Genomic DNA, 25,534 nt, shown 5'->3' with positions numbered 1-25,534 from the left:
TTAAACACGGTCACGGCAACGCTGTTAATTAAAACATGTTCAGATCAACATGCAGCCTATTAAAAAAAACTACATTCAGCAGCTGCTCACTCAGAAAAATTAACATATAAAATCCAATAATATAGGACTTATGTTCCATAAGTGGCAGTGCACATCAAATGCATGCAGAGAGGCACAGCAATATATATATATATATAAAAAAGGACAGGCGGTATTATTTTGAGCTGAGGGGGACTTAGATATTTGAATGTGAGGGCAAAAACATGTCGTTCAAAGAAGTGACTGAAAACACATGAACGCCTTCTTAACATTAAAGTAACAAAACTAATATCCAACCGGGATTTCTATTCTAAATTATAGTAAACCTCCATCACTTAATGCTCTTGGATACGTGCATTGCTGAGCCAGTAAAACTAAAGTCTGGTGTTTGATGGAGTGTGATCTACTCAGTGATAGTCCACACAACAATTGATCGAGTCAGTTCGTGGAAACACGATAATGTATTTATCTACCATAATGAGAACACAATTCAATCATCGCTGTGTGCAGACAGATAGGCAAATATGGCCAGAGTCAGGTGGGCACATCGCCATCGATTCAATCTATGAAACTCTCAAATCGTATCAAAAATGATCCCTGACGCTCTCTGAAAACTGCAGTCATTACTCATAACAAACGAGCCGCCCTGATCACAGTTTGCTCTGGGCCGGGGGCTTTTTATGAGAGCCCACATTTCCGCAGCCAATCCCCAGCGCACCACAAGAGTAACAGGCGTTTCCTCCAAAAGCTTCAATTTCCCCCTTTGCATGGACACAGCGGGGGGTGGGGGGGTGGGGTGGGTGGGTGTGGGGGGGGGGGGGGGGGGGGGGGGGTCTTTGCCTCGCCAGCTCTCTCCCGTTCATTCCTCGACTTGTTTGATTTTAGAATTCATGCAGAGGGGCGACGAGTCGTATCGGCTCCGAGATGCCGCGTGGGTCAACGCCCTGTGGAGGAATGTATCGCTCCTTTGACTCACTCGCTGGCAGTGATGGAGGTGAATCAGACATCTTTCTACTTCCTACCCGTCAGTCACGCCAGATGACTGCCTTTGGAGCATGAAAGCGCGCTGTCTCTTCTTCTATTCCTCTCTGTAGCTACAGAAACAAAACCATAAAAAAAAATACAAAAAATTCCCAAGAAATGAAACAAAGGGATCTGCCTCTGCACCTCTGATGCACCCACCTTAGCGGCAAAAGAAACACCTAACCCTCCCTGAACACAATGTCGGGAGAGCACAGAGCTTTGATATAAGTACAGGGAGTCTGATTCATGCGCTGCTACAGCAGAGATAGCCACACTTCACAAGCCGACTGCCGCTGTGTTTCTGAGGAAAGAAAAAAAAAAAGGTAAGCTAAAGGTAGAAAGGGGGGTCATCCTGCGCTCCGTGGCCCTATTAACCCCATGCTGCCTGAAGGTGCCAACCGGAGGCAGAAACCTGTCACGAGCTGTTTCTCACCACATCCATTCATCTTCCCCTCCCCATATGCACTCATCACCCAGCTTCCTGCTTACTTGATGTGCTCACGGTGGCTGGAGATCATATCTCATCGCACGCACGCTGATGAAAAACCCATCACCCCTCCGTTTTATTGACATTTTCATTGCATCAAAACAAGGGAATCATTCACATATTGCTTTCAGAGAAGAAGTTGTCTCTGTTTTGCAAAAGACACCTGGAAGCAACAAACACATTTAATTTAGAAATTGAAGTACATTTGTCTTGCTTTTTTTCTAATGAACAGTGCCGGTGTGTGCAGTGCATAGATATGAATCGCTCATTTTAAAACGTACCTATTTGTATGATAGATTACGATAAAGGACTCGGTATCAGTTTAAAAATAAACTTCTGTCATCACAGAAAACAACCGAGTTGTGTTTAGGAAAAGATTGCGAAACACTTAATTAGTTTTAGGATAAGATCGTCGTCCGTGTTAATATAATTAAGGAACTGCCACTATTGGAAGTCTATGCAACTACGTGACAAGTAAATCAAGGTTGACTCCTCCTCTCCCACGGGGGGAACGAACAGCAGACTACTGGGTGACACATTAGTATATATAAATGAATTGCAATTTTTTGTCATCAGATTCTAAAACAGAAAGGATCTTTCCTTCGCTATTCGTGCGTATTATTTGCAGTGGACTGCGGTGAAAAACTAAGCTTAGCTTTTAACGATGGGTCTCTGGGCAGATTCCCATGTTAGCAACTCCAGTTGGCAGTGAGAGGTACATCTTAAAACCCAGAAATCATGTATTGTGATTTTATGCAGACTCATGTTGACATTCATAGCCGGTCTGCGGCTTCATAACAAAGGGTAAAAAATAGACAGGAACACAAAGTCTTATACCCGGCTTCTTAGAATAGAGCGCTTGCTCTCTGCTGTTGAAGAAGAAATTAATATTCTAGTGATTATATTGGTCTCAACAACTCCAGTGTAATAAAACAACTATTATATTCTGCTTTATTACATCCCAAAGCTACCTAAATTAGCCACTTTGCTTATTTAAAGTCTATCCGAAGGCTACTTTGAAAGTGTGTTGGCAACACGTTTTAATTTACCAGACTTTAAGTAAAGGTCAATGATTTTACTTTAGCATGGGAAATAGCAACATCACATCATTTTCAAAAGGAGTATGTAAACACACGGAAACAGTTTAATAAATGTTGTTTGGTACAAATATGAGCGAAAGATACTTTTGGAGAAGTAGAAGTAGGTGAGACAGTAATCTCCCGAGGCTACCAGCCTACTAGATTTGATATTGATTTAAGTTTGGACTGACGGAAGATTAAAGGCGATTGAATCTAGTTGCTAATCAATGCGTTAATCTGTGAGTGTGCCCCAAGAACTCAACAATGGAGACAGGAAGGCATTACCTTGATGGCGGTGGAGGCGATCTGGATGTGGTGCAGCTTGCGCAAAGTGCTCTCCCTGTCGATGAAGTAGGAGGCGGCGAGCTGGTGCAGAGCTTCCAGAGTCACGGTGGAGGAGTTACTCGAGTAATCGCTCACCTCGGCCTTCTTACTCAATTTCCTCTTGTCCACAAATATCGTTAAGGCCTCTTCCCCTGCAAGGAAAACGTAACATTGAAAGTTCAAAGATAGGTAGATGCTGAGGTACACGTCTCCGATAGAAAATAAAGAAGTTGAGTGATTTTTGGTGTTTGTCTTATCTTTGGTGCCAAGCGCTCGCGGTTGACGTGGTTATGTGCTCCATCATCCGCAAATCACTTGTCAATCAAAAAGTGCGCCAACTGTATTGGACTTTTTCACTTTGACGACTTTCTGTTAATGAGGTTTGAGCATCATTTGGCAAATGTTTTCGTTCAATTCAATTTATTTTGTACAGCCCAAAATCACAAATCACAAATTTGCCTCTGAGGGCTTTACGACATCCTCTGTCCCGGGACCTCACATCGATTCAGGAAAAGCTCCACCCCAGAAAAAAACTCTTTAACTGGGAGTAAAAAGGAAGAAACCTCCGGGAGAGCAACAGAGGAGGATCCCTCTCCCCGGATGGACAGAAGTGCAATATGTGTCATGTGTACAGCATGAACAACATTACAGAGTTTACAAAACATTCATTGCATATGACAGAAACTATTCATACAATGAGAGTAGTAGGCATGGCAGCTCATGATTACTTTTTTGTTAGGATTTCATTCCAATTATTCATTTTACACCAATGTAAAAAACCTGGCCACACCCACACACACACACTAGCTATGCATAGCCTCTGATCATTGCCATCAACCCTTCATAAGTCTGGAGGGGCCATGGTGCAGAGCACTCTTTCCTTGAGAGTCACCGGGACACTGTACATCACATTCCTCGTCATAATGCACTGTTAATGTCTCAGGGACATTTTTTCTGCCCACTGCTTTTCTTGCTCAGCTGCTGAAGGGCACCCCCTTGATATCACAATCTATTTATTAATTTCATTAAGTCCATATGTTTCTGAACACAGAGGCAATCCATTCAGAACCACAGAGGCATATCTCTGGCAACAATCCAAGGCAAACTCCTCATTCTCCTCTCTTCATACCATTAAGTGCTGGCTGGGAGCCAGAGTTACTGGCCGACATCAGCTCAGGCATTGAATGCAGCCGCTCACAACAGTGACCTTTTCTAACCCTGGGAATCAGGACTAAAATAATTGACAAGTGTTGCTCTGTAAAAGCAAATTGGTTTCGCGAGACTTGCTAGACCTCTCTGGCATCTTCAATTATTATTTTCTTCTTTCGCTTCACTCGGAGGACCATTAATGCTTCTCATCACACTGCAGAAAACCAAAAGTGGGGTAACTGTGAGTGGCAGCGGCATGTTTAAAGTATTCAGGCTTTTACATGTATTCCTACAGTACACATCTCTGAAGAGCCATTTATTTGCTGCGAGTGGCACACTATTTTTGCAGTGATGTGTTATTCAGTTGCTTACTGTGACTGCCATGTCCATCTGTTTTTCATATGAAACGCCCGGGGGAGCAAACTCTGAATGCTTTTTATCAACACAAATACTGTACTAGAGCCTACATCATCTGAGAGAGAAACACTTTTTCTCTATATCATATGGGAGAAAAGTTATTCCTAAAAACACATTTCCCCATACTGCGTCACTGCAATAGTCGGCATTAATAGCTCAATACTGAAACACAATAACAATACTTCTTAATAAATGAGCCATCAACTAACTTTACCTAGATCCTATAACTTAATATTCAAGCATTTTTGCCAGCAATGGTAATGCAATGGAGTTTATACAATGAGAGTCAGTCGTATATCACGAAACCATTGCTTCAATGATTTCTATGATTTCAGAATGTGTCTCTTTGTTATTGAATATTGCATCCAAGTTGAGCTAGAATACCATGAAATAAAAACAGTTTTCTGTTTACCTCCGAGTGTAGCTGACAACAGAAAGTGAGTCCCATACTTCCTGATCAGATTGTCAGTTATCATCTGGGTGGTGGGCCTGCGGCCCAGCATTCGGATGTTCCTGATGAACTCAGGAGTCAGAGGTAACGAAGACTCTAAGAAGTCTCTCCTTTCCACGGCCATGTTGTTCACCTTCCATCTCCCAAACTCCCTGGAAAAGGCAAAACAAAACAACAATAAAAGTAACTGGGAGTTTAGTTCAAATGTGCTGCTTTCTCTTACTTTAATGCTAAAATGTACATCTTTGGATTTGGACTGTTGGTTAAACTAAACAAACAATTAAAGAAAACATCATTCTACATTGCATGAACTAAAGATTTTTGATGATTAGTCCAAAACTAATCAACAGATTTATTCATAATGAAAATAATCATCTGCCAAGGTAGAGAAGGGGAGCCTGCAGAGGTAACACTCACCTTCTGTGCCTTCTCTGCTTCTGATATAGCGACATAATATAGGTACATAATTTGCCTAAAGCTGAGTACGTAAGCAGAATAAATCGCTTGAAGAGAGAGACAGAGGAAAAGAGAGCGAGGGAGAGTAGCAAATTCTATTCATCCCGTTGCTCTGTGCTTTTGCAATGTAAGCGTGCCGACACAGCCTAAACTGAAGTGAATTAAAAGTGAATTGATGGAGAAAGAAAGAGAGAATGAGGAAAAGAGATACATCGAGTGAGAAGACGGGGAAAAAGAGAAGAAGAAAAGAAAAAAAACGTACAGACTAAAACCTGGTATCATTTGAAACTATGATTGGCACCTGGGAGTGTGCTCCAACTACACAGCTGACAGATGTTTTCCTTAATAGCCCATCATAGCCAGCGATATACATCAAAATGGATGAAGCACAAGGTGGTACGAGAGAGAGAGAGAGAGAGAGAGAGAGAGAGAGAGAGAGACAAAGTGGGAGCAAAACTGTCATACAAATGAAAGCAGTGTGAACAAAAGACTTGTCAGCCCTTTGTTGCCTTTTCAAGTTATTCTTGTTCCCTCTGACAACCATGTCTGACCTCAACCACGAATTTAACTTATAATACTTATACATCTAGACGTGTTTGTGTCTCTATGTTTATAACTATGACTCTCATTGGCACCCCTCCTGCGTCACTTTTTGACATGCCAACACACTTTTTTTGTGTTTAAGGTTGTTACATGCATACAGTTTCCTTTTTAAAATAAACTTGACTGTGTTGAGTTACGCTTGGTTTGAACTAAATCGTGGTTTCAGTTCGAATAAGTACGTTTGTTATGTCTGTTTGTTATGTAACTGCATGCCGATAGTAAAGTAACTAAGCCAGTGACAAAACGAAAGGTAAAATACCTGTCGCTGTTTAGTATCAACACTTCATATTTCATACTTAATTTGTGCTAATTATGTACTGCATGATTTTGTCATATTTTAGTTTTTGCTGATTTCTACAATTTACTTGTATATTATACCTGTACTGTCTTGATTACTTATCTATCAAACTTGTTTTGTTTTTGTTTACCTGATGTCTCTTTTCCATGCATTTTTTGTTTTGCTGCAAACATAGCTGTGGGACTAATGAAAGACGGTCTCATCTTAGTCAGCATTGAGTCCTGTGTTGGTTTGACCCAACCAACCGCCACCCCCACTGAGGCTCGGTGGTAGAGCGGGGGTTGTCCTTCAATCTGAGGATCGGCGGTACGATCCCCTATTCCGCTATTCCGTGTCGATTGAACTTGGGCAAAACACTTAACCCCAAATGTGTAACCCTGTACGAATGGGTATGCATGTATAGACAGTCCTGATGGGTAGCCCCCTGCCATCAGTATACCAATGGGTATGCATGTATATACAGTCCTGATTGGTAGCCCCCTGCCATCAGTATACCAATGGGTATGCATGTATATACAGTCCTGATTGGTAGCCCCCTGCCATCAGTATACCAATGGGTATGCATGTATAGACAGTCCTGATGGGTAGCCCCCTGCCATCAGTATACCAATGGGTATGCATGTATAGACAGTCCTGCCATCAGTATACCAATGGGTATGCATGTATAGACAGTCCTGATGGGTAGCCCCCTGCCATCAGTATACCAATGGGTGAATGATGACATAAAGTGCTTTGAGTGGTCTGAAGACAAGAAAAGCGCGAGTTTCCCAACGTGGACTGCCTCGCTCTTTTTGCTATGTAAGTGGTTCCGACGGTTAATAATTGGAGTTCGTTGAAAGCCTGCTGCATCTCACACAGACTCTAAAGGGTTCCTTCAGACCACGGAACAAATGTCAGTATTTTGACGAGTTGTGTGATACAACGGTGCACGCCCTGGCAGCAAGGAGGGAGCTGAATTTGAATAAAGCTTTGTCCTCTAGTAAGGCAGGACTTTCTTCCTGATTATCTTCCTCTGACAGCTTTTAAGCTACTTTGACTTCACACTTCCATGTACAAACCTAACATGTATATATTAAAGGAAGGATAAAAGAAATGTGATATAGATAAGGCAGCATAGTAAGTTGAATTGGAGCAAAAGTCAATGAACCAAAGGATACAGATATCCACTCAAAAAAGATCAACCTGGCAACCCGCACGCATTCTCTCACATTATTTTTTTGTAGAACAGGTTTTATTACAAAAAAGGTTTTGAGTTTAACTGACAAAATCGTTTGTGAGCAAAGGAAGTGATCGCGTATTAATCTGAAGAAAGCTATTTAGAAGAATAGCAGGGTTTGTCAGCTCAAATGTAAAAGACAGTTAATTTATGTGTGGGTTGGTATTAATGTTAATTTATGTCGGAAAATTAGCGAACATATAAGGAAACCACCTAGAGAGAAATAACCTGTTTCAGCATCTGTGTTAAGAACTAATTAAATATGTACTTGTAAAAACAAAGACCCTGTTTGAAGACCATAACCATCTTTGATGTTTAAAAAAAACTTTGGTATTAGGCCATAGACATTGATGCAACTTTGTATTAATTTTTACAAGCACTTTCCCTCCATCACAAATCTGCGTAGGAATGAAAGTATCAATCGTTATGAAGCCACAAACAGATATCACAGCTGTAATTATAACGGGGGAGGGTGCCAATTTTCACTATGCGACTGGCACTGCCCCAAAATAACTCACATAATCACGCATATATGAGAAGGAAACAAAAGTTCCTCAAAGAGCCGTCTGGCTTTTTTTTAGAGAGCATTTTTTCTTATGTTTCGAGGTGCTTCATCCTGATGCCTTAAAAAAAAATTATAAAAATAAACCCAAAGGCGCCAGAGATGAACATGATTAATTGTCTTGAACAAGGGATTATTTTTGTCGGATTACATTGTGAGAGGAGAAAATAAACAGTCCGTGAATTCATGTCGGCGGCATTATCAGTCAAATGTTGCACTTCTCTCTCTTCAAACTAAAAGCTTGACTGCGGTAATCAGAACGGGTTGAGCAACCTTGGCTGCTGCTGATGGATGGAGGGAGTGTGGCCTTTTGAAAGGGTATACATCACATTAAACCAGGAGTAATGAGGAAAGCTGAAACACCCAGATGTGTGGATGATACACAGTGCAAATCCACGAGAATTCAAACTGCTGCCCACAGAGGTTTTTTCTTTCTTTTTTGCAACAAAAATCAATTCCAATGTCTGTTATATAATCACGAAACAAGACACTGATTGACACAATATTAAGCAGAAAGAGTAGCAGAGTGTGGGAAGTAAACATAATGATGTTAAATGGATATGCGGTACGCGGTGACCTTTTTTTGCCGACGCTGTAGTATTCAGAACCTCTTGCTCGGATACATCTAGTGTAGCTATTAATCTTCACCTCATTTCATGCCACACAAATAAATGACCTCTTACAATGGGACACTGTGTCTCTTGAGTTCTGCTTTGCAGCTTGGAAGCACTAGTTCAAAGCCACAGCACTTTCTCTGGAAAAAAGAAAAATACACAGGTAGGGAGCGCAGGAGAGAGATGGGGGGGAGGGGGGGGGTGAGGCAGGTATAGAAAGAGTATTCGCAAATCCCTCGCTGTCGTTCGTTTTCCTCAGTTATCGTTGGCTGTGATAAGCTAGCCTCGTCTTATCTTAAATCCCCGACGGGCCAAATAGTTCGTCCTGCAGGGAGAAGAGGAAATTAAAATGGGTTTCACCACCGAGTCAACTTTAGGGGCTGCAATCCCCCTCACAAGCAGCCATGTCATTACTATTATCAATTCTGTTGCTCCTTTTCGCCGAGGTACATCACTTTTATCAGTTTAACACTTTAGACGCTATCAAAGCCAAGCTGCTGTTGTTGTCGTTGTTGTTGAACTTTCACCCCCCCCCCCCCCCCTCGTTTCTTGACAGGTTCATCATGTCTGCATCTCTTCAATGGTGGATAGTGACGAAGTCGATTGACTTAAGTCCTGTACTGCAAGTAAGTACAGTTCAAGTACACAATTGAACTTGAGTACGTATGTATTTTCGGTTTTACATTCCCAGTCCACTTCATCAGAGGGAAATATTCTACTTTTTGCCTCACTTTATTAATTACACAGCAAGTTAATAAAATATTAGAAGCTAATAAAATAGGCTACAAATTAAAAACCACTCGGTTGGACTCGGACAAGTTGTCATGTTGACCCAGACCAGCTCATCACAATCATTCACACACACACACACACACACACACACACACACACACACACACACAAGCCATTTTCTAAATATCTCCAAAAGTGATGTTGCGAAATCATATCCTCCCTTGTGATTGTAAGGGCGTTTCACAAATATATGGCGAAGCCAGCTTTTTTTTTTTTTTTTTGGGGGGGGGGGGGGGGGTGGGGGGGGGTTGCGGAGCACGCATGCACCCTCGGGATAAATGTTTGTCTGTCCCAAATATCTCGGCCTCTGGCATATTCTAAAGCAGCTATTGCATCATTCTCTTAATGATTGCATATTTAGTTTAGTTTGCCTACCCATTTATAAATGTGAAGTCATTAAGCTTCTTTTGTATGTTAACCCAAACAGTCTGTAAATAGTTATATTATTAATTAAAACCACACTTATTCTTGAGTGGTACATTTTTTTTGTAATTAAGTAACCTTCACTATGGGGGTTGACATGGCCAATTATTGTTAATAATTAATTAATTAATTAAAGTCTATAAATCTCTGTGTGGCGTATATAGAAAACCCGGAGCTTCCAGTGGCTTTTCAGTCGCCAGTTCCGGTGTTTTCAAAGAAGCCTGATTTTAATGGAAACGTCAATCTATGCAATTCTGAATATGTTTTGTCATCAATAATGTTTTTCTAATATTTGTCAAGACAACTCTCTGCTCTCCATCTCGACAGAACACAACCTTTTGGCTGAGAGTGCACACAGACACACACACGCACACGCACGCACACACACTCATATAGAGCATGTGGGGATTAGAATGATATAGACAATAGGCATGTTTCTGGAACATCACCAGCCAAAAGTGCTAATTTAAGCAACCCAATTAATGGGCCGGTCAACCTTAACAAAAAAAAGAAAAAAAAAAGAAAGTTGTGCTCGTCGGCCCACCTTAAAATTCCCCCGTCTGCCAAATGGCCACTCCTCCCCTGGTAGCCAACCTACAGTATTTGCACACAAAATGATTTCCCCTTCTCAGATGGTTTGATTTAAATAACATTTAAGTCTCTATATACGGGATTCAGAGCATTAATAGTAAACAAACACGCAAACACACTTTTTGTGAATCTGATCTTCTCTGAACACTGTTTTTGTACCTGGGTGCATGCATTTTTGTGCATGCGAGTCTTTCAGTTATGCATCCCTGGCTAGAAAATGGTAATGTTATATGTTACTTTTAAATTAAAGCCGATAATATTTAAGTACGTTATTTGTTGTAGCCACATTTATCCGCTGGCATGCAGCCTAATCTTTAAGCAGTTTAATAATATGTAATGATCATAGTGAATTTATTTTCTACAGTTAAATGCCATAAACAAATCTTCACATGCAGCCTAATCTTTAAGCAGTTTATCAATATGTAATGATCATAGTGAATTTTCTACAGTTAAATGCCATAAAAAAATCTTCACATGCAATAACCAATGCAGTATGTTCAAAGTGGAGCCAAAAACACAGCGACACACTGCCTTCACCCTGGTGAATGCGGCTGCTCTCCCGTGGCAATGTTTCCTGTGGACAGGTGGCGAAGGCGGAAGTGTTTGCACTGGAAGCGATGGGTATGCTCCACGGTGAGTCGCCAAAACACACACACACAGACACAAAAACCCTCTTCCATTACAGACAACTTGTTATCTAGTTTTTCAAATTCAATCAGTAAGAGAGCCGGGGAATGAAGTAGGGGGGCTAACATGGTGTTTCATTATTCCATCAATCCTCAGGGAGGTAGCTCAAACACTGTAATTCGAAGCATCAATTCTGGTGATCCATCTTCTCCTGTCATTGAGCGTTTATTAGGATTAAGCCGAGCTATGGATAATACACACGAGGAAAACCGGACCAGCAAATGTCTTTGGCACTTATTTTTGCACAAAGTGCCTCTCAACCAAAAACGGAGAGTAAAAAATGATCATAACAACAACACACTTAAGTTGATTCTGTGCACCTTACTTGTGTTGAATCTGAGCGATAGCCACTGCCACTTGTTGTATTTCTAATCAGTTTTAGTAACTATATTTTTGCATTTCTTCATACCTTCTGTTTGTTCCATTGCTGTAGTATATAACATAATGTGGGCCAGAAAATCTGTGTATTTTAATTTATTTTTCGCTTTTTTTCATCTAAATTTGTCCCATGACCATTTATACCAGTAGCATACATATCTAAACCCCATAGATGATGTGATACGGCCTGCATGGATATTGTTAGCTATCAGAGTAAGCAAAAAGCAGCTAGTTCAAAATATAGAGTTGTTTTTCGATTTATGGCATTAAGTCAGCGAGATGAAATGTCTACAGCCATGCTAGCAGCTTTGTGAGGCTGTACACAGCTGTGCTTTGAGCTAAATGCTAACATTGGCAAGCTGTGATCACAAGGCTATGCTAACATGCTGATGTTTAGCAGGTATGATGTTAACCATGTTCATCATCTTAGTTTAGTGTATTAGCATGATAACATGTGCTAAGTACATCAGGCTGATGGGAAGGCCATTTGTTTGGCATGTATTTGGTCATAAACCAACATATTGGACACATTAAAATGACGCTGGTGGCTCTAGAGTAAGTTAAGGACTTATCAAAGGGACATCAATATTTGAATGACATTTCATGGCAATCCATCTATAGTCTACGTGGAAGCATTTCACTCAAAACCACGAATCACAACCTCATGGTGGTGCTATAGCAAAAGTGTTGGATTTTCAGTGTTAGGGTTGAGTGTTAAAATATAGTTATTTCAACTCAGGTTTAGTGTTAATCAACTCCAAGAGAGTTATTCTTCAAAAAGAGTTGGTGTTAATACAGGGAGTCAAATGTCATATTCTGCAAACAACTCTACAGTGTTGATTTTACACTACAGCTAGTGTTACCCATTCACCCAGAAGTGAGGAAAGGGATGATTCATTTTCTGTTATTTCTATTGATGAGTTGATTTATTATAGACCCTATGATAAACAGTTATCTAATGAGATGGATGAAAAAATATACATTGTGCCACATTGCCATGTTGTGTGACCCGTGCTATTGTTATGTGTGGCCAGGGCCCTATTTCTCGTACGTGGCTAACGTGTTTAGCGGGATAATTTTGCAGATGAGATTACACAAGCCAGGGTTTTCGTTTCCTCGAAGCAAGTTTGGAAAAATCACCATAGCGACACATTAAAATTTTTTAACCTGCTCCAGTGCAGGCTCATTCAGTCCAGCTGGATGATCTGGCCACGCCCCCTGAAGAAAGTGGCAGCTCACTTCCTCATTGATGAAGGAGCGATATTAGTTAGATTAACGTTCTTTAGGGAGAGAGTTCTTCGAGATCACCAAGATCCGTTATCACGTGATGATGACTTCCTATACGAGCGCTATCGATTCTGCCCACAAGGAATCATTTATTAAAGACCTTCTCGAGCCGTACATTGAACACCACACGCAGCATTGACTGTCTCACAGACTGTCTGCAGAGCCTTGTGGTACATTGTTGTACATTGTGGTACATTGTTGTACATTGTTCTATAGTGTGGTACATTGTTGTACATTGTTCTACAGTGTGGTACATTGTTGTACATTGTTCTACAGTGTGGTACATTGTTGTACAGTGTGGTACATTGTTCTACAGTGTCGGCGATGCAGAACTTCGGGAAAGCCGCTGCATGCCGTGGTTTTGGTGGAACTCATGGATGTGTTCATTACATTCGCTGGCCATGTCCGTGTAAATGCAATACAAGTTCTATATGGTCATCTCCACATACATGAATATGTACATGAACACGTATATATTATCTACTTGTTCTGAAAGAGTTGAGATAGTTATTTTAGATCTCATTGGATGATGCATTGCCCTCGATGGACTGGCGGCCTGTCCAGGGTGTCCCCTGCCTTCGCCCTATGTCAGCTGGGATAGGCTCCAGCGCCCCCGCGACCCTAATGAGGATAAGCGGTATTGAAAATGGATGGATGGATGGATGGATGATGCATGCCATTACGCCGACTGCCAGCAGGCACATTTAAAAAATGAGGCACTTAAAATTAGACGATACATTTTCCAAACACTGATGCTGCGTTGCGAGTAGATTCCATGAAAGTCAATGCACAGATGAATGGATGCGAATAAAGAGGATCCACTTATCTAGACGTAACGTTAGTCGGTGAAAGTCACCGAGCTGTGTGAGCCTACGGGTGATGTTATGTATAAATATATATATACATATATATGATATTAATGTTATGAACCCAAACACAAGGGCATTAGATGTTCTGACGTTTGTGGGATTTCCACAACAAGTATAAAGCAGAAATAGTGGTTATTTCTTCCACGGCGGAAGTTATAAATGTTTCCATGGAGATACGCCCCCTCTCAAGCGCGAGTGAAGTGAATGAATTGATTAGATTTTGCTAAGATTATGGTCTGTAATTCCTCATATACGTTCATGATCATCTCCTGCTTCTCAGCAGAGAAAAGGAGGCTCTTCCTTTGAGTTTATTTGCCTTTGTGCTGTTAGTAAATCATGGTTTCTGTGATCGACTCCTCTCCTTTTTGAAGTCGGACGGGCACGCGCAACCTGTGAACTGATGTCTGGCTCAAATTAACGAGATGGTTTGAGTGAGGATCAGCCTTTGAGAAACCGTGATAGCCTGATGTCAATCATCTTGTTAATTTTAGCTGGCTAATAAGACATTTGTTCGACTTTGTTGAGCCACGTACGAGGAATAGGGCCCTGTGCTATTGAGGCTGCCAATTAAGAAATGTTATTGTAATGCAAATGCTATGTTTGTGGTGGGCTTGAAAATACAAGTTTTATTTGAACAAACTTTTGTATTGTATTGTATTCTTTCTAATTAAGTACTAGGAATATACTGAATTCAAAAGTAAAATTGTATCATGTATAGCATTAGGGATTATAACTCCCTACAGTGTTTAAAAAAATATATTAATCAACTCTACAAGAGTAAAATACAAGAGTTTAATTTTAAATCCTCTATAGTGTTACATAGCTCAGCAACTCTAGTCGGTGTTAAAACAGAATACACAGATGATGTTAAATTCTGACACTGCACAGTGTTGTGTAAATTCAACACTGGCCTGTGTTGACTGGTGTTAAATGTCAACTATTGAGAGAGTTGCTTCAACTCTATCACAGTGTTGAACATTTAACACTTTTAAAAGTGTAGTTTTAACTAAAAATAGGGTGGACCAATATAGACACTTTCAAAGTGTTGAATTTAACTCTATAGGTGTTGAATTAACACTGCTGATTTTGCTGTGTAGGATAAAAGTCACCGGGTCACTAAAGTCAGTAGGATTAACCCTGCGGGTACAATGAACGTCTGAACAAAACATAATGGAAATGTTTGCTGTATTTGTTGAAATATTTCAGTCTGGACCAAAGTGATAGAGCAACCCACAGGCTGACACAGCCCTCAATCCATACCGCGAGGATGAAAAGGGGAACCATAATGAGGCTTCCCTCTCCCTCGTTTTACACTTTTACTCTCTGTATTAAATACAACTTTCGAAAGACAGCTTAACAGGAGGGAAATTGCCTTCAGCTGCTTGCTGTATTAACAAATTAAATACAAGTAAAAGTTGAGCAATTAATGGGGCTGATTCAAGGGAAAGTATCTTAATGTTGTGCCTTATGAATCGTGAAAAGCTCAATAGTTTAATAGCAGATGAGGAAAAGTGTCTGAAAAACTACAATTTATTGCTGTTCATTTACCACCAGGAAATACTTGCCAAAACCTCTGAGGAAGACGAGGAGACGAGGCAAAGAACATCAGTAAAAATGCAGCTGTGGGATGCTGAGACGCAGCGCTGAGGGAGTCTGCTCTAAAACACTCACCTCAACCACCTGCAGACTCCCCTGTGGTTTCGGAAATCTTCTGTTGTTCATTATACTTGAAGAGGCGCTTACATCCAACAGGAAGCAGCTTTCTTTTGATCAAGTTAATCGCAACGGGGGGTGTGGGGGGGGGGGGATGGGGGGCGTGTCTTACATGCTCTGGTTTGCGGAATAAACTAATTGCAGATACTCATTAGAGTCTCCTTGTTTTAAATAATTACGTGTTGATGCACAGTCATGACTGTTGACACAGTGACACTGTCTGTGCTGTAATTTACTCATTTACTTCTAAACCCCCCCCATGGTTATATTTTCTGCAGTAGTTTCATTTTAAGTATAACAGCAGCTTTAGGAACTCTTACCCCCTTTACACCTTGTCTCAAAAGGCCTTTTAGGTAATCGGATTGCGCAATACGTAAAATGTACCCAAAACATTGCATTCTGGTCGGATAGATATCCAATCAGCCGAACCACCTGGTCAGGGATGTGACCACATTGAACAAAAGTGTAAAAGCAGTTGCATTTATAATTAACATTCAACTTTAGTGGGGACACAGGAGACTCGTATTAATACCAGGTGTTAAATGTAATCAGGTTAAATTTGATCTACAGTAGATACAATCTGGATATGAGACACAAATAAATGCAACTTAAATTAATTGGAAGTTTTCGTGCAGGGAAAAAGGTCCATAAAAACTTCTCAAAGTTGCAGTGATACATCTATTAATTTAGTGGAGCTAGTTTAATCACTTTGCTTATTTTATCCCATCAATGTGTCCACTTTCTGTATAGCACCGTGTACATTTAAATGTCTTGAAAAAAGCTAGAACATGTCTGTGATTTTGTTGAATTGTCAACCAAATTCACATTTATTTTCTTGTCAAAATGTGTGTCTTCAAGGTAAAACTTAAATAATTGGAGTGCATTGTATGTGTCTGCAACATTAAGTCTTGAAAAATGTCAAGCATTAAAAGGTTGGCATCGCTTCTTTGGTCATTTTCTGTCATATTTATGCATTCTAAATTAGTAGAAAGTACAAAATGAAAATTAAACGGCCTGAGCTGTGAGCAGTTCACCCAAAGACTGATGGTTCCCTATCAGACCCAGTTTCAACCTGTGGTGAGCAGTGACAAGCATTCATTCACCTTTTCAAAAACAGAAGTTGGGAATCGCTGCCACAGAGAATAACTTCCTACTTTTTATTAGTCCACGAGGGTTATTAATTGATTTTGGAATTTGAGGACTTCGGTTACACAGCAGGAGCATTGCTATGAAGTGTGGGCCCCTTGGGAGAATATTGCAGTGGGCCCACTTAAAACTAGCCTACTATATTTTTTGTGAGCCAGCTCCAGGTGTGAGCCCCCAAAACCATCACCATATGTCACCCCGCCATGGCGGGCATTGAACGAGAGCTATAATCTGTCGAAAACCGAAAGGAACACAGGCTGTATCACTCCTGTTTTCTTTAGATTTTTTTAAAAATCAAATGGGACTGAATCAAAGTGAATTCAATATTTTACAAGATTTACAAGCTATTTACTTTTTAGGTTAGTTTTTCCTTTTAATATCACCACTATTAATCAATACCACATTGTGGTAATCCAGAGAGCCTCAAACACAACCTTGCAGCTGACAGAAGCCTCTCAGGGGATTCTGTGATAATGCAGAGTAATAAGTACTAAGAGCTCACTAATCACTTGGCCACATGATAAGACTATTAATCTTGCCGCCCATGCAGCTCAGCTCCAACGAATGGCTGCCTTTTGCCAGAGGAGGAAATATTAAAAAGCTCCAAAGCTGCAAACGATCGCCAGGGCTATAAAGCATCCTTGCACTGATCCATAGATGTCAGGAACCTTGTTCGTCTATTTCCAGAAGCCTGGACAACAGCCTCCTAAATGACGACGGATATGATTCACGACACAATCTCCACTAATTCGGTCGCACGGCGGTACCTCAGACTGTGTTGCTGTCATGACAAATCATCATTTTTTCCCAGTGCTAATCAACATATTTCAGGTGACCACCCGATCAGGTGACCCCCCCCCCCCCACCCCCCCACCACACACACTCCCCCCCCCCCCCCCCCCGAGGGTTCGGAAGACAGCCGAACGTGATGCACAGCCAGCAGATAGCGACGTGCCCGCATTAAATACATCATGATGATTCCGTGACAGATATCTTGTGAACATCGGAAGGCTAGAAACCTTTTCTGCATGACAAGCAGGCCAAGTAATATCTGCCAGAAAAGCCAGGAATTGGGTTTTCATAAAGCATATTGTCCACTGTGTGAACTAATGCCACACAATGCAGTCATATTATATCCTGTCTTATATCATTTTGATTTTATAATGAAAAAGTTAGGAGGGAAAAGCAAATGTACGGCTAATAAAGACCCTCTGCAGCTGCAGCTGTGAACACTACTGTCACACGACAATAGGGTTGAGATAACCTCATCACATATGTTGTTAGGATAAAACTCCCTTGGAATGACCTTGTCCTCAACTTTAATCTGGTCCTTCACCAACATATTCCAGCAGATTTACATTTGCAAGTTAATTCAACCAGGACAGATGGAGGTTCACTCCCTTCCTTGTCTCTATCATTTAACTCCACTTCAAATGATTTAACTGCAGAGCATTTCATTGCAAGCACTATCATTTCTAGAAGAGTGCCTTAATAAAGCCGGGCCAGGTAAGGACATTTGAGCTTGATGTTGCTGAAGTTCATGGTTCACACTAATTATGAAAGAGACTTCTCTTAATTGATATGTTCCTCTTACTTTACATCTCAAAATATGCAACATCTGACTGTTGAATATGTTTTTGCTGCTTACATGAAATATGCAGCGTTAATGAAAAACAGCCAAGAATGACGCTGTTGGGTTGATACTGTAAAAAACAACACATGGGCATATATATAGTACACAATGATAACAATACTGGAGGTCCTCAGCATTTTTGGACAGCTGTGGTTGTTAATTGTAACATGGCAACACAAACTGCGTTGAAAAGGAAGAGATTGAACTTTTGGGAAATATGCCACTCGTATGTCTGTATGCCAAATATAAAGTTGTGTAGTTCATACAAAAATGTTCTAAATGTTTAGTTTTTTACGAGCTAGGTCAGGCTTGTATCCCGATTTGTATCTAAGCTACATGGTCATATTTACCGTACAGACACAACAGTGGTATCAACCTTCTTATTTCACTCTTGACAGGGAAGATAATTAGCCTAGTGTTATTCCTTGAATGGACATGGCTCATTTGTTTGATCATGTGATCAGTTTGCGATGTCAGCACAAAGTGGGATCTGGTCCCCTCACAAAACTCACAAAACTAGAGTGACTAATCTTAATTGTAGCACTGACTGCTGGCATCTTCATATGACCACGGACGTTGTTAAAGCTAATGCTTTGAAACAACAGCGATCTGTTTGTTCATGGTAAATGAGCCAAATCGTACAGCTCTAAGAGCTTTTGAGTACAGGCTGTGGCTTGTGACTTTGTGAGTTATACTAATATTAATATGTAAACACATCATATAATCACATGATGTATATGGCCTTCATTTACACAGAGCTGATCCAAAAAAGGACAACCATGGGGGCCATTTGACTCGGCTGCTGGGAGATTGTCCATGCGTGTTATAGGAGTAGTGATGGCAGGAGTAAACCGTGTAAAGTGCTTCTTCCTCCCACTGCCCTGACTCACCTGTATATCTTGTATCTGGTGGAGAAGCCTTGCCGGTTCTTCTCCAGAAAGTCAATGTACTCTGGGGAGTGGTGGAAAGGCCCTTTATCAGACAGGAGCCAGTCCAGGGGGCCCCCGGGCTTGTCATTGGGAAGGCTGGCAGTTGCTACAGCTGCTGCTGTTACTGCAGAATGTAAACACACCCAGCAGTGAAGGCTGAGGCTGACGACGCCCCATAGAGCCATCAGAGATGGAGGGAGCGAGTAAGGGATGAGGGTGGTGATGGTGGGAGGGAGTTCAGCAGCCGAAGCCACTCGTCGTTAGCTGGCTCCTCCACTGGGATGACCGGGGGACATGCATCACCTCAACGCCCCCCGAACACCTACAGAAACACACAGACGAGGATAAAAATAAACAGCCATGTCCAACATAAAAGAAAAACAGAAGCCCGAGAATATATATTTCAAACCTTATCAGCTCCTCGTGGCAGCTAGAGCCTTGACTTGAACATTGTGTCATTACACATGTGACCATCACCTGATAATTGTCAACATGATGACAATTAATTGATTCTTTGAGTAATTTATCGTGGAGAAATGACAAGCATTTATGAGCGGAAGCTTCTTAAATGTTAGGATTTTCTGGATTTTCTCCATTTTATTTGTAAACTGTACTTGTTTTTGATTGTTGTTGGAACCAAACACTGAACTTGAAGCTTACAAGTTAACCGTGACTCATCAAGTCACACTTTCTGAAATATATAGTCTTCTTCTTGTTTTAGTTGTGCATGTATGTTCATGTTACCATGCCATGAAAGCTCCGCTCTACTAATTAGGAGCAAATTGGTGCTCAGTCACACATGCAACGAATGATGGGATATGTGTGGCAACCACACAGATTGCTTTGCTGTTGGTTGACGCTGCGACTTCGGCGGTCGTTGATTTGAAGATGTACATGTAGTGCATGTGTGGCCCTGAAGAGCACATTGGGGAGAACGTCACCGATTGTGAACAATCACAATCCGACCACATTAGCTGGAAAGAACTAATTATGTCAATAGATAATGTGTGGAAAGAACAGAATAACACCACAGACTCCTAGGAATGACAAAGCATAATTTTTTCTTTGCTACCAATTATTACTGTTGACCATCAGAAAAGCAGTTGTATTTGAATTTAGCTGAAACGTTGGAAAGGCAATACACACGACAATAGTGCTCAGATAACCTCATCACACCATTGGAATGTCATTGTCAACATATTATAACAGATGTACATTTGCAACTTAATTCAACCAAGACTGACAGAGAAGGAAGAAAGGGAGTGAACTCGCCTCTTTTAATTCAACTGCACCGGATTTAACTGCAGTGCATTTCATTGGAAGCCCATTAACGTTCACTAGAGTGCTTTAATTAGGATCGGGGTAGGACGGGGACACATTTTGGGTTGCTGTAATATAAGCCACCCCTCTAAATCTAAGCAGTGGGAATATTGTACAAAAGAGCATTATGTGAAACACAGCAACAATGCAAGAAATCAATGAGTTTGATGCCCCGGTGCATGCTGGGGTTTTTTATGCCTTATGTAAACTGGAATGAATCAACTAGAAATAGTTGGTTGACTCTAGTAACAATTTTTAACATTACAACGTTAAATGCATTGTGATGCGCTATGAGTCAATCGTCCTTTGGGGGGAGCAATTTAGCTCCTTTTTGTAAGTATTTCACTTTTTTGTAATGAGTCATTGCTCTCTGTTAGTTGGGATTTTCATTTTTTTGCGATAACTTTACCAACTTTACTTGGGTAAAAACAGGGACAAGTTGTACTTAGTAATGGAACACATTGCAGCCTCCCTATGCGGGATTCTGACATAAGAGTATCGACTAGTACAACTGCTTCTAAACTGGCAGTTATGATTCTAATTGTGAATAGAGCGTATAATTGCGGCGCTGCTGTTTTCAAAATTGCCTCATCACACTTCAACAGTCACTTTGCCGTAACACGGCGACTATTAAGAGTTGTGCTCACATGCAAATAAAGGAAGAGGTGCCCTCACACCTTTGTCTCGAAATACAACGTCTTGCCTGTTGTTTAAAATCCCTTCCTGGGGTTCAGACCGTTGTCTGGGACTCACATTAGTCTCCATCAACATCTCGAGACCCGTCAATCATCTCCCCCACAGCGACACACTCCTTTGTTGTGTGTGTGTGTGTGTGTGTCTCGGGGTGTGTGTGTGTGTGTGTGTGTGGGGGGGTTTGAGTCCCATTACAGCATTCTGATGACAATCTGTCAAGCTAACTCAGCCATGTGACCGGGTGTGTGCACGTATGCGTGGGTTTTTAAAAAAAAAACATCACTCTCAGACAACACAGCAGACAGCATGGGAAGAGCGCACAGCAGCTGGAGGTGGATAGGAAGAGCAGAAACAGATTTGAAATGTATTATTGAATAGTATCGTGCGTTCCTCCTGCATGCTTACGTGCTCAATAATCAACCCTTATCTCTTCCTGTGCATGATTTCAATGGAGCAGCTTTAATAAGACAAGACGAGCGTGCGTTATGGAAATAGATTTCAGCCTGACGTCGATGTCATTGTGCAGCAGACTTGGCATGCATGTGCCCGGTGTGTTTGAGAGGGAGATTGTGCGCATTAGTGTGTGTGTGTGTGTGTGTGTGTGTGTGTGTGTGTGTGCGTACATAAACAATCCCCATGTGTTAGTGTGCTATCATGAAAATGAAATGCAAATATTGCAGTTTTTTTTTCTTTCTTTTTTACAGTTTTTTTAGTCTAGTTCAGTTTCAACATGACAATTGACAATTAAAAAAAATCAATAACTACACATCTACATCAATGCAGACGAACAACAGATACATTTATCCAACATTACCTACTGAGCAACGTTGCTACGACAACCCAGTTGAAGATTCGGGTGTGGTATGCTAGTGGCAGCTAATGTAGCCTCGAACCTCTCGCCTCGGGCTGATATAAGGAGTCGGCTACACACTAAAAACTAGAAATTGCCTCAAGTGATTTTACTTGCAGGCAGGTTATTAGATCGCAGCTCCCTCTGGAGCCACAAAAGGCTTCAGACAACTTCTTCACCACATATGCAGTCGTATTTCTAAAGACCTCTAAACAGACCGGTGGGGTTCACTTGGCAAATTGTGAGTCACAATACAAGGTTTACAGGTCTGTAACAGCATTTGCACAAAATCCCTTTCACAGAAATAAAAAAAAGCTGAAGACGTGGTCCAAATAAAGTTTGAAATTCTCGACTGCGGGATTTCAGCCTGCATAGGCGTTAACTTTACTGAAGCCAACAAAGACACACAACACTCAGATATCTTTCTACAACAACACTTACACACAGATTTATTTTTTGTTCTTGACAGGCAGAAGAAGGACAACACAATGGACAACCGGTATACAAGGATTAGAGTAAAGATGCTGGGAACCCCCCACGATGTCACCAACCTCCCTCGTTCCTCCAGCAAAACAGAATTGGGTGCACATCTAAGTGAGTGTTTGTTTCTGTGCTTTACCAGTGAAACAAATGCAGCGTAAATGAATCCTCATAATAATTCATATCACCCCAGTAGTTCCCCATTTGCATTGCCAGCATTTTGTACCTTTAGTCCCGATTCCAGTTCTAAAAATAACTCTGTTTAAATAATGTTATTGAGAAGAACGGGCAGAGACTCGACCAGAAGGCCAAAGATTATCATAAAAAACACACTGTCAACACCAACGGGTCCAGACTGTGACGGTCCAACATGTTAATGATGCCAAATCATCATCAACACCATAGTCTTGCATAGACAAAAAAAAATAATCTGTCTCCACACATTATCACTCTTGTATGGGGCACATTTAAAAAAAAAAAATATTTCTTCAAACCAATCACAATTGTTTTGGGTGGTGCTAAAGCACAGGATGCAGAGACGGGGGCCTCGCAAAATAGATATTGCAGAAAGCACACAAAGAGAGCCGGCTGAACTATGACTCACCGGATGAAGACTTGTGGTTGTAAGCCTGCCGTTGGCCTCAGACGATCGGTAAAATAATCCCAATGTGCGTCCCTTTCTTAAGTCTGATGCAGGTCAAAGTTTCCAGTTTCAAGTCTTTCTTACACTCTCTACATCACGTGTAGCTCGGCGTGCAGGAATAGACCTGCACGGCACTGCTACTAACAGTTAATAGAGGCCGCAATATAGTAACCCGACGCTGAAACTCACCAAATTCTCCAATGCAGTTAAATTGCGAACACACACACACACACACACACACACACACACAGACACACACACACACACACCTTCCCTGGTTTTCTGTTATCTTCTGCCATGCCCTATGTTAAAAAAAATTGAGCATTGCACTATTCGCTCTATTCCTACAGGGGCACACAGTGAGCTGAGGCACTCTTTGTGGGGATAGGGGGGGGGGTTTACACAATCTTCCACTAAAGTTGTGTCTTGTTATCGTACAGCAGCATCATCAGGGTCGGGGATACGTCGCAGTATGATTATGTATGACGACGTGCCTCCGCTGCAATGGAATTGGCCTCGAAACAGCTACAAGCGCATCTTTTGTGAGCCCGAATCCAGAAGAACCCTTTGCCTCCAATTTGACTCGACCATTATAGGTGAAGCACAGCCTTGCTTTACACGGTGCATGTTGTGTATCCAGTGACCTGTCTCAGAGGGGCGTTGTGCGGTGTGCACAATAGGACACAGAGGTCATATTAAAAAGGACTCTTTAATCCTATCATCCTACAGGCAGCTGTCCAAAAAGCTGATGCGGGAGAACACCCTCTGTTCTCTGTTGCGCTCACTTTTTTCGTTCCTCTCACACTCCTTTTGTCTTTTGACGTTGTCTCTCGTTCCTCTAACAACCCACTCTCGTCCTCCTCTGCATTCTCAAATACCTCTAAAACCTACTTTTAACTCACATTCACAAACGTTTTTTTGTGGGTTTTTTTGGAGGGGGTAGGTGGTGGTGAGCGGGGTTCAAACACTCGCTATGACAAGTCCTGTCTGTAAACATTCATTGTTTCCAGCCAGCCATATAATCACATTATCGCCCAAACAAAGCAATCCACTAAGCCTTTGTTATCAGCTGCCTGGAAGATATCAGATGCATGCCATTTTCACTTACAAGGGCATTATGTCACATTTCCGACCCCATGCAAACACTGCTTTTCATCAAACGATGTTAGAAAATGCTCCTCCTTGAGGCAGGAAGCCCTCGCATAATCTAGAAACAACAAATCAAATGTCGGGTGATACAACAAGGAATTTTCAATTCAAGCGGGAGGCAAGCAGCCATGGTGCAGTGCATCCACTCAAATATGATTTTGCGCAACGTGGGCCACCAATAACCCGGGGCTGTTTGGAACCTCTGTATGAAATGAAAGCGCTGTTTGTTCCTGTGAGGTCCTCTCTATGGAATTGTGAGCAGAGTGCAAATGATAGGGGAATAGATTTTCCCACAGATGAATGTAATGAGGACCTTCATTCAGCAGCCGAAAATGCCCCGAATAATATCGGTGGAAAAGGCATGACGTGGCATAATACAGCGAATACAGCAATTTAATAATAATAATAATAATAATAATATATCCTTTTATTGATCGCCGTGGGGAAATCTTCTCTGCATTTAACCCATCCTTAGTTTTTAAGGAGCAGTGGGCTGCACTGAAGCGCCCGGGGTTCAGTGCCTTGCTCAAGGACACTTCAACATGCACCTATGGGGAGAGCGGAGATCGCAACCGGGTACCTTGTGGTTACGGGACAGCCGACCCCACAATATACACAATATACTTATATACTTATACTTGTGAATTTTAGTTATTGAATCACTCCGATTAGAAAAACATTCTCTCGCAGCACCGAGGTAATCATAATTTCAAGTTAAATAAAGAAAAAGAAATGGTATGCACTGTCAGGAGTATTTTAAATAATCTGTTATGGGGCTCGCACGGTTAAGAAATGTCTCTCTGCAATTTCTCTTGCATATGTTTTTTAAAGATGTCCCACACATTTTGCGCAGGAAATATAGTATCACCTTTGTATGAGTAGAAAGACAGTGGAGACGTCCCTATTTCTCTCTTTCAAATGACACCTAAAAGGTCCTGTTTATTTCTGCAGGGAATAAATATCTGTTTGGAAGTCATTTATGTTCTGCCAGTTGGAAAGAGAAAGGCGGGTGTTAAACAAATGGCCATTCGAGTGAGCCACAACCAACAGTGGATCAAACTCTACAGCATTTTCACGCCCACTGAATGTCATAATGACTGGCAATATTCAGTAAGCACCACTGAATATAAAATACTTCAGCAGCAAAAATACTTAACAAGTCGGCTGGGATGAATCCTGTCATCGTCAAAAAGGTTTAATGTCTCGTCATTACGCGACTAAAAGGCACAGCAC

General features: G+C 41.4%; 1 protein-coding gene across 1 annotated transcript in view; it reads right to left on the bottom strand.

Moving 5' to 3' along the window:
* Positions 1 to 25,534, bottom strand: part of LOC117729788 (BMP/retinoic acid-inducible neural-specific protein 3-like) — a 46,310-nt gene that overhangs the window by 12,447 nt on the left and 8,329 nt on the right. The window contains exons 2-4 of the mRNA XM_034531154.1: positions 19,128 to 19,488; positions 4,931 to 5,121; positions 2,914 to 3,104 (exon numbers count right to left, since the gene is read on the bottom strand). Coding sequence (XP_034387045.1) covers positions 2,914 to 3,104; positions 4,931 to 5,121; positions 19,128 to 19,351 — 606 coding nt within the window. The 5' untranslated portion in view covers positions 19,352 to 19,488. The remainder of the gene's footprint in view (positions 1 to 2,913; positions 3,105 to 4,930; positions 5,122 to 19,127; positions 19,489 to 25,534) is intronic.

This window comes from Cyclopterus lumpus, chromosome 4 (genome assembly GCF_009769545.1).
Source record: "Cyclopterus lumpus isolate fCycLum1 chromosome 4, fCycLum1.pri, whole genome shotgun sequence".
Taxonomy (NCBI): Eukaryota; Metazoa; Chordata; class Actinopteri; order Perciformes; family Cyclopteridae; genus Cyclopterus; species Cyclopterus lumpus.
Note: the sequence above shows the minus strand (reverse complement) of the source record. Positions and strands in the feature narration are given on the sequence as shown.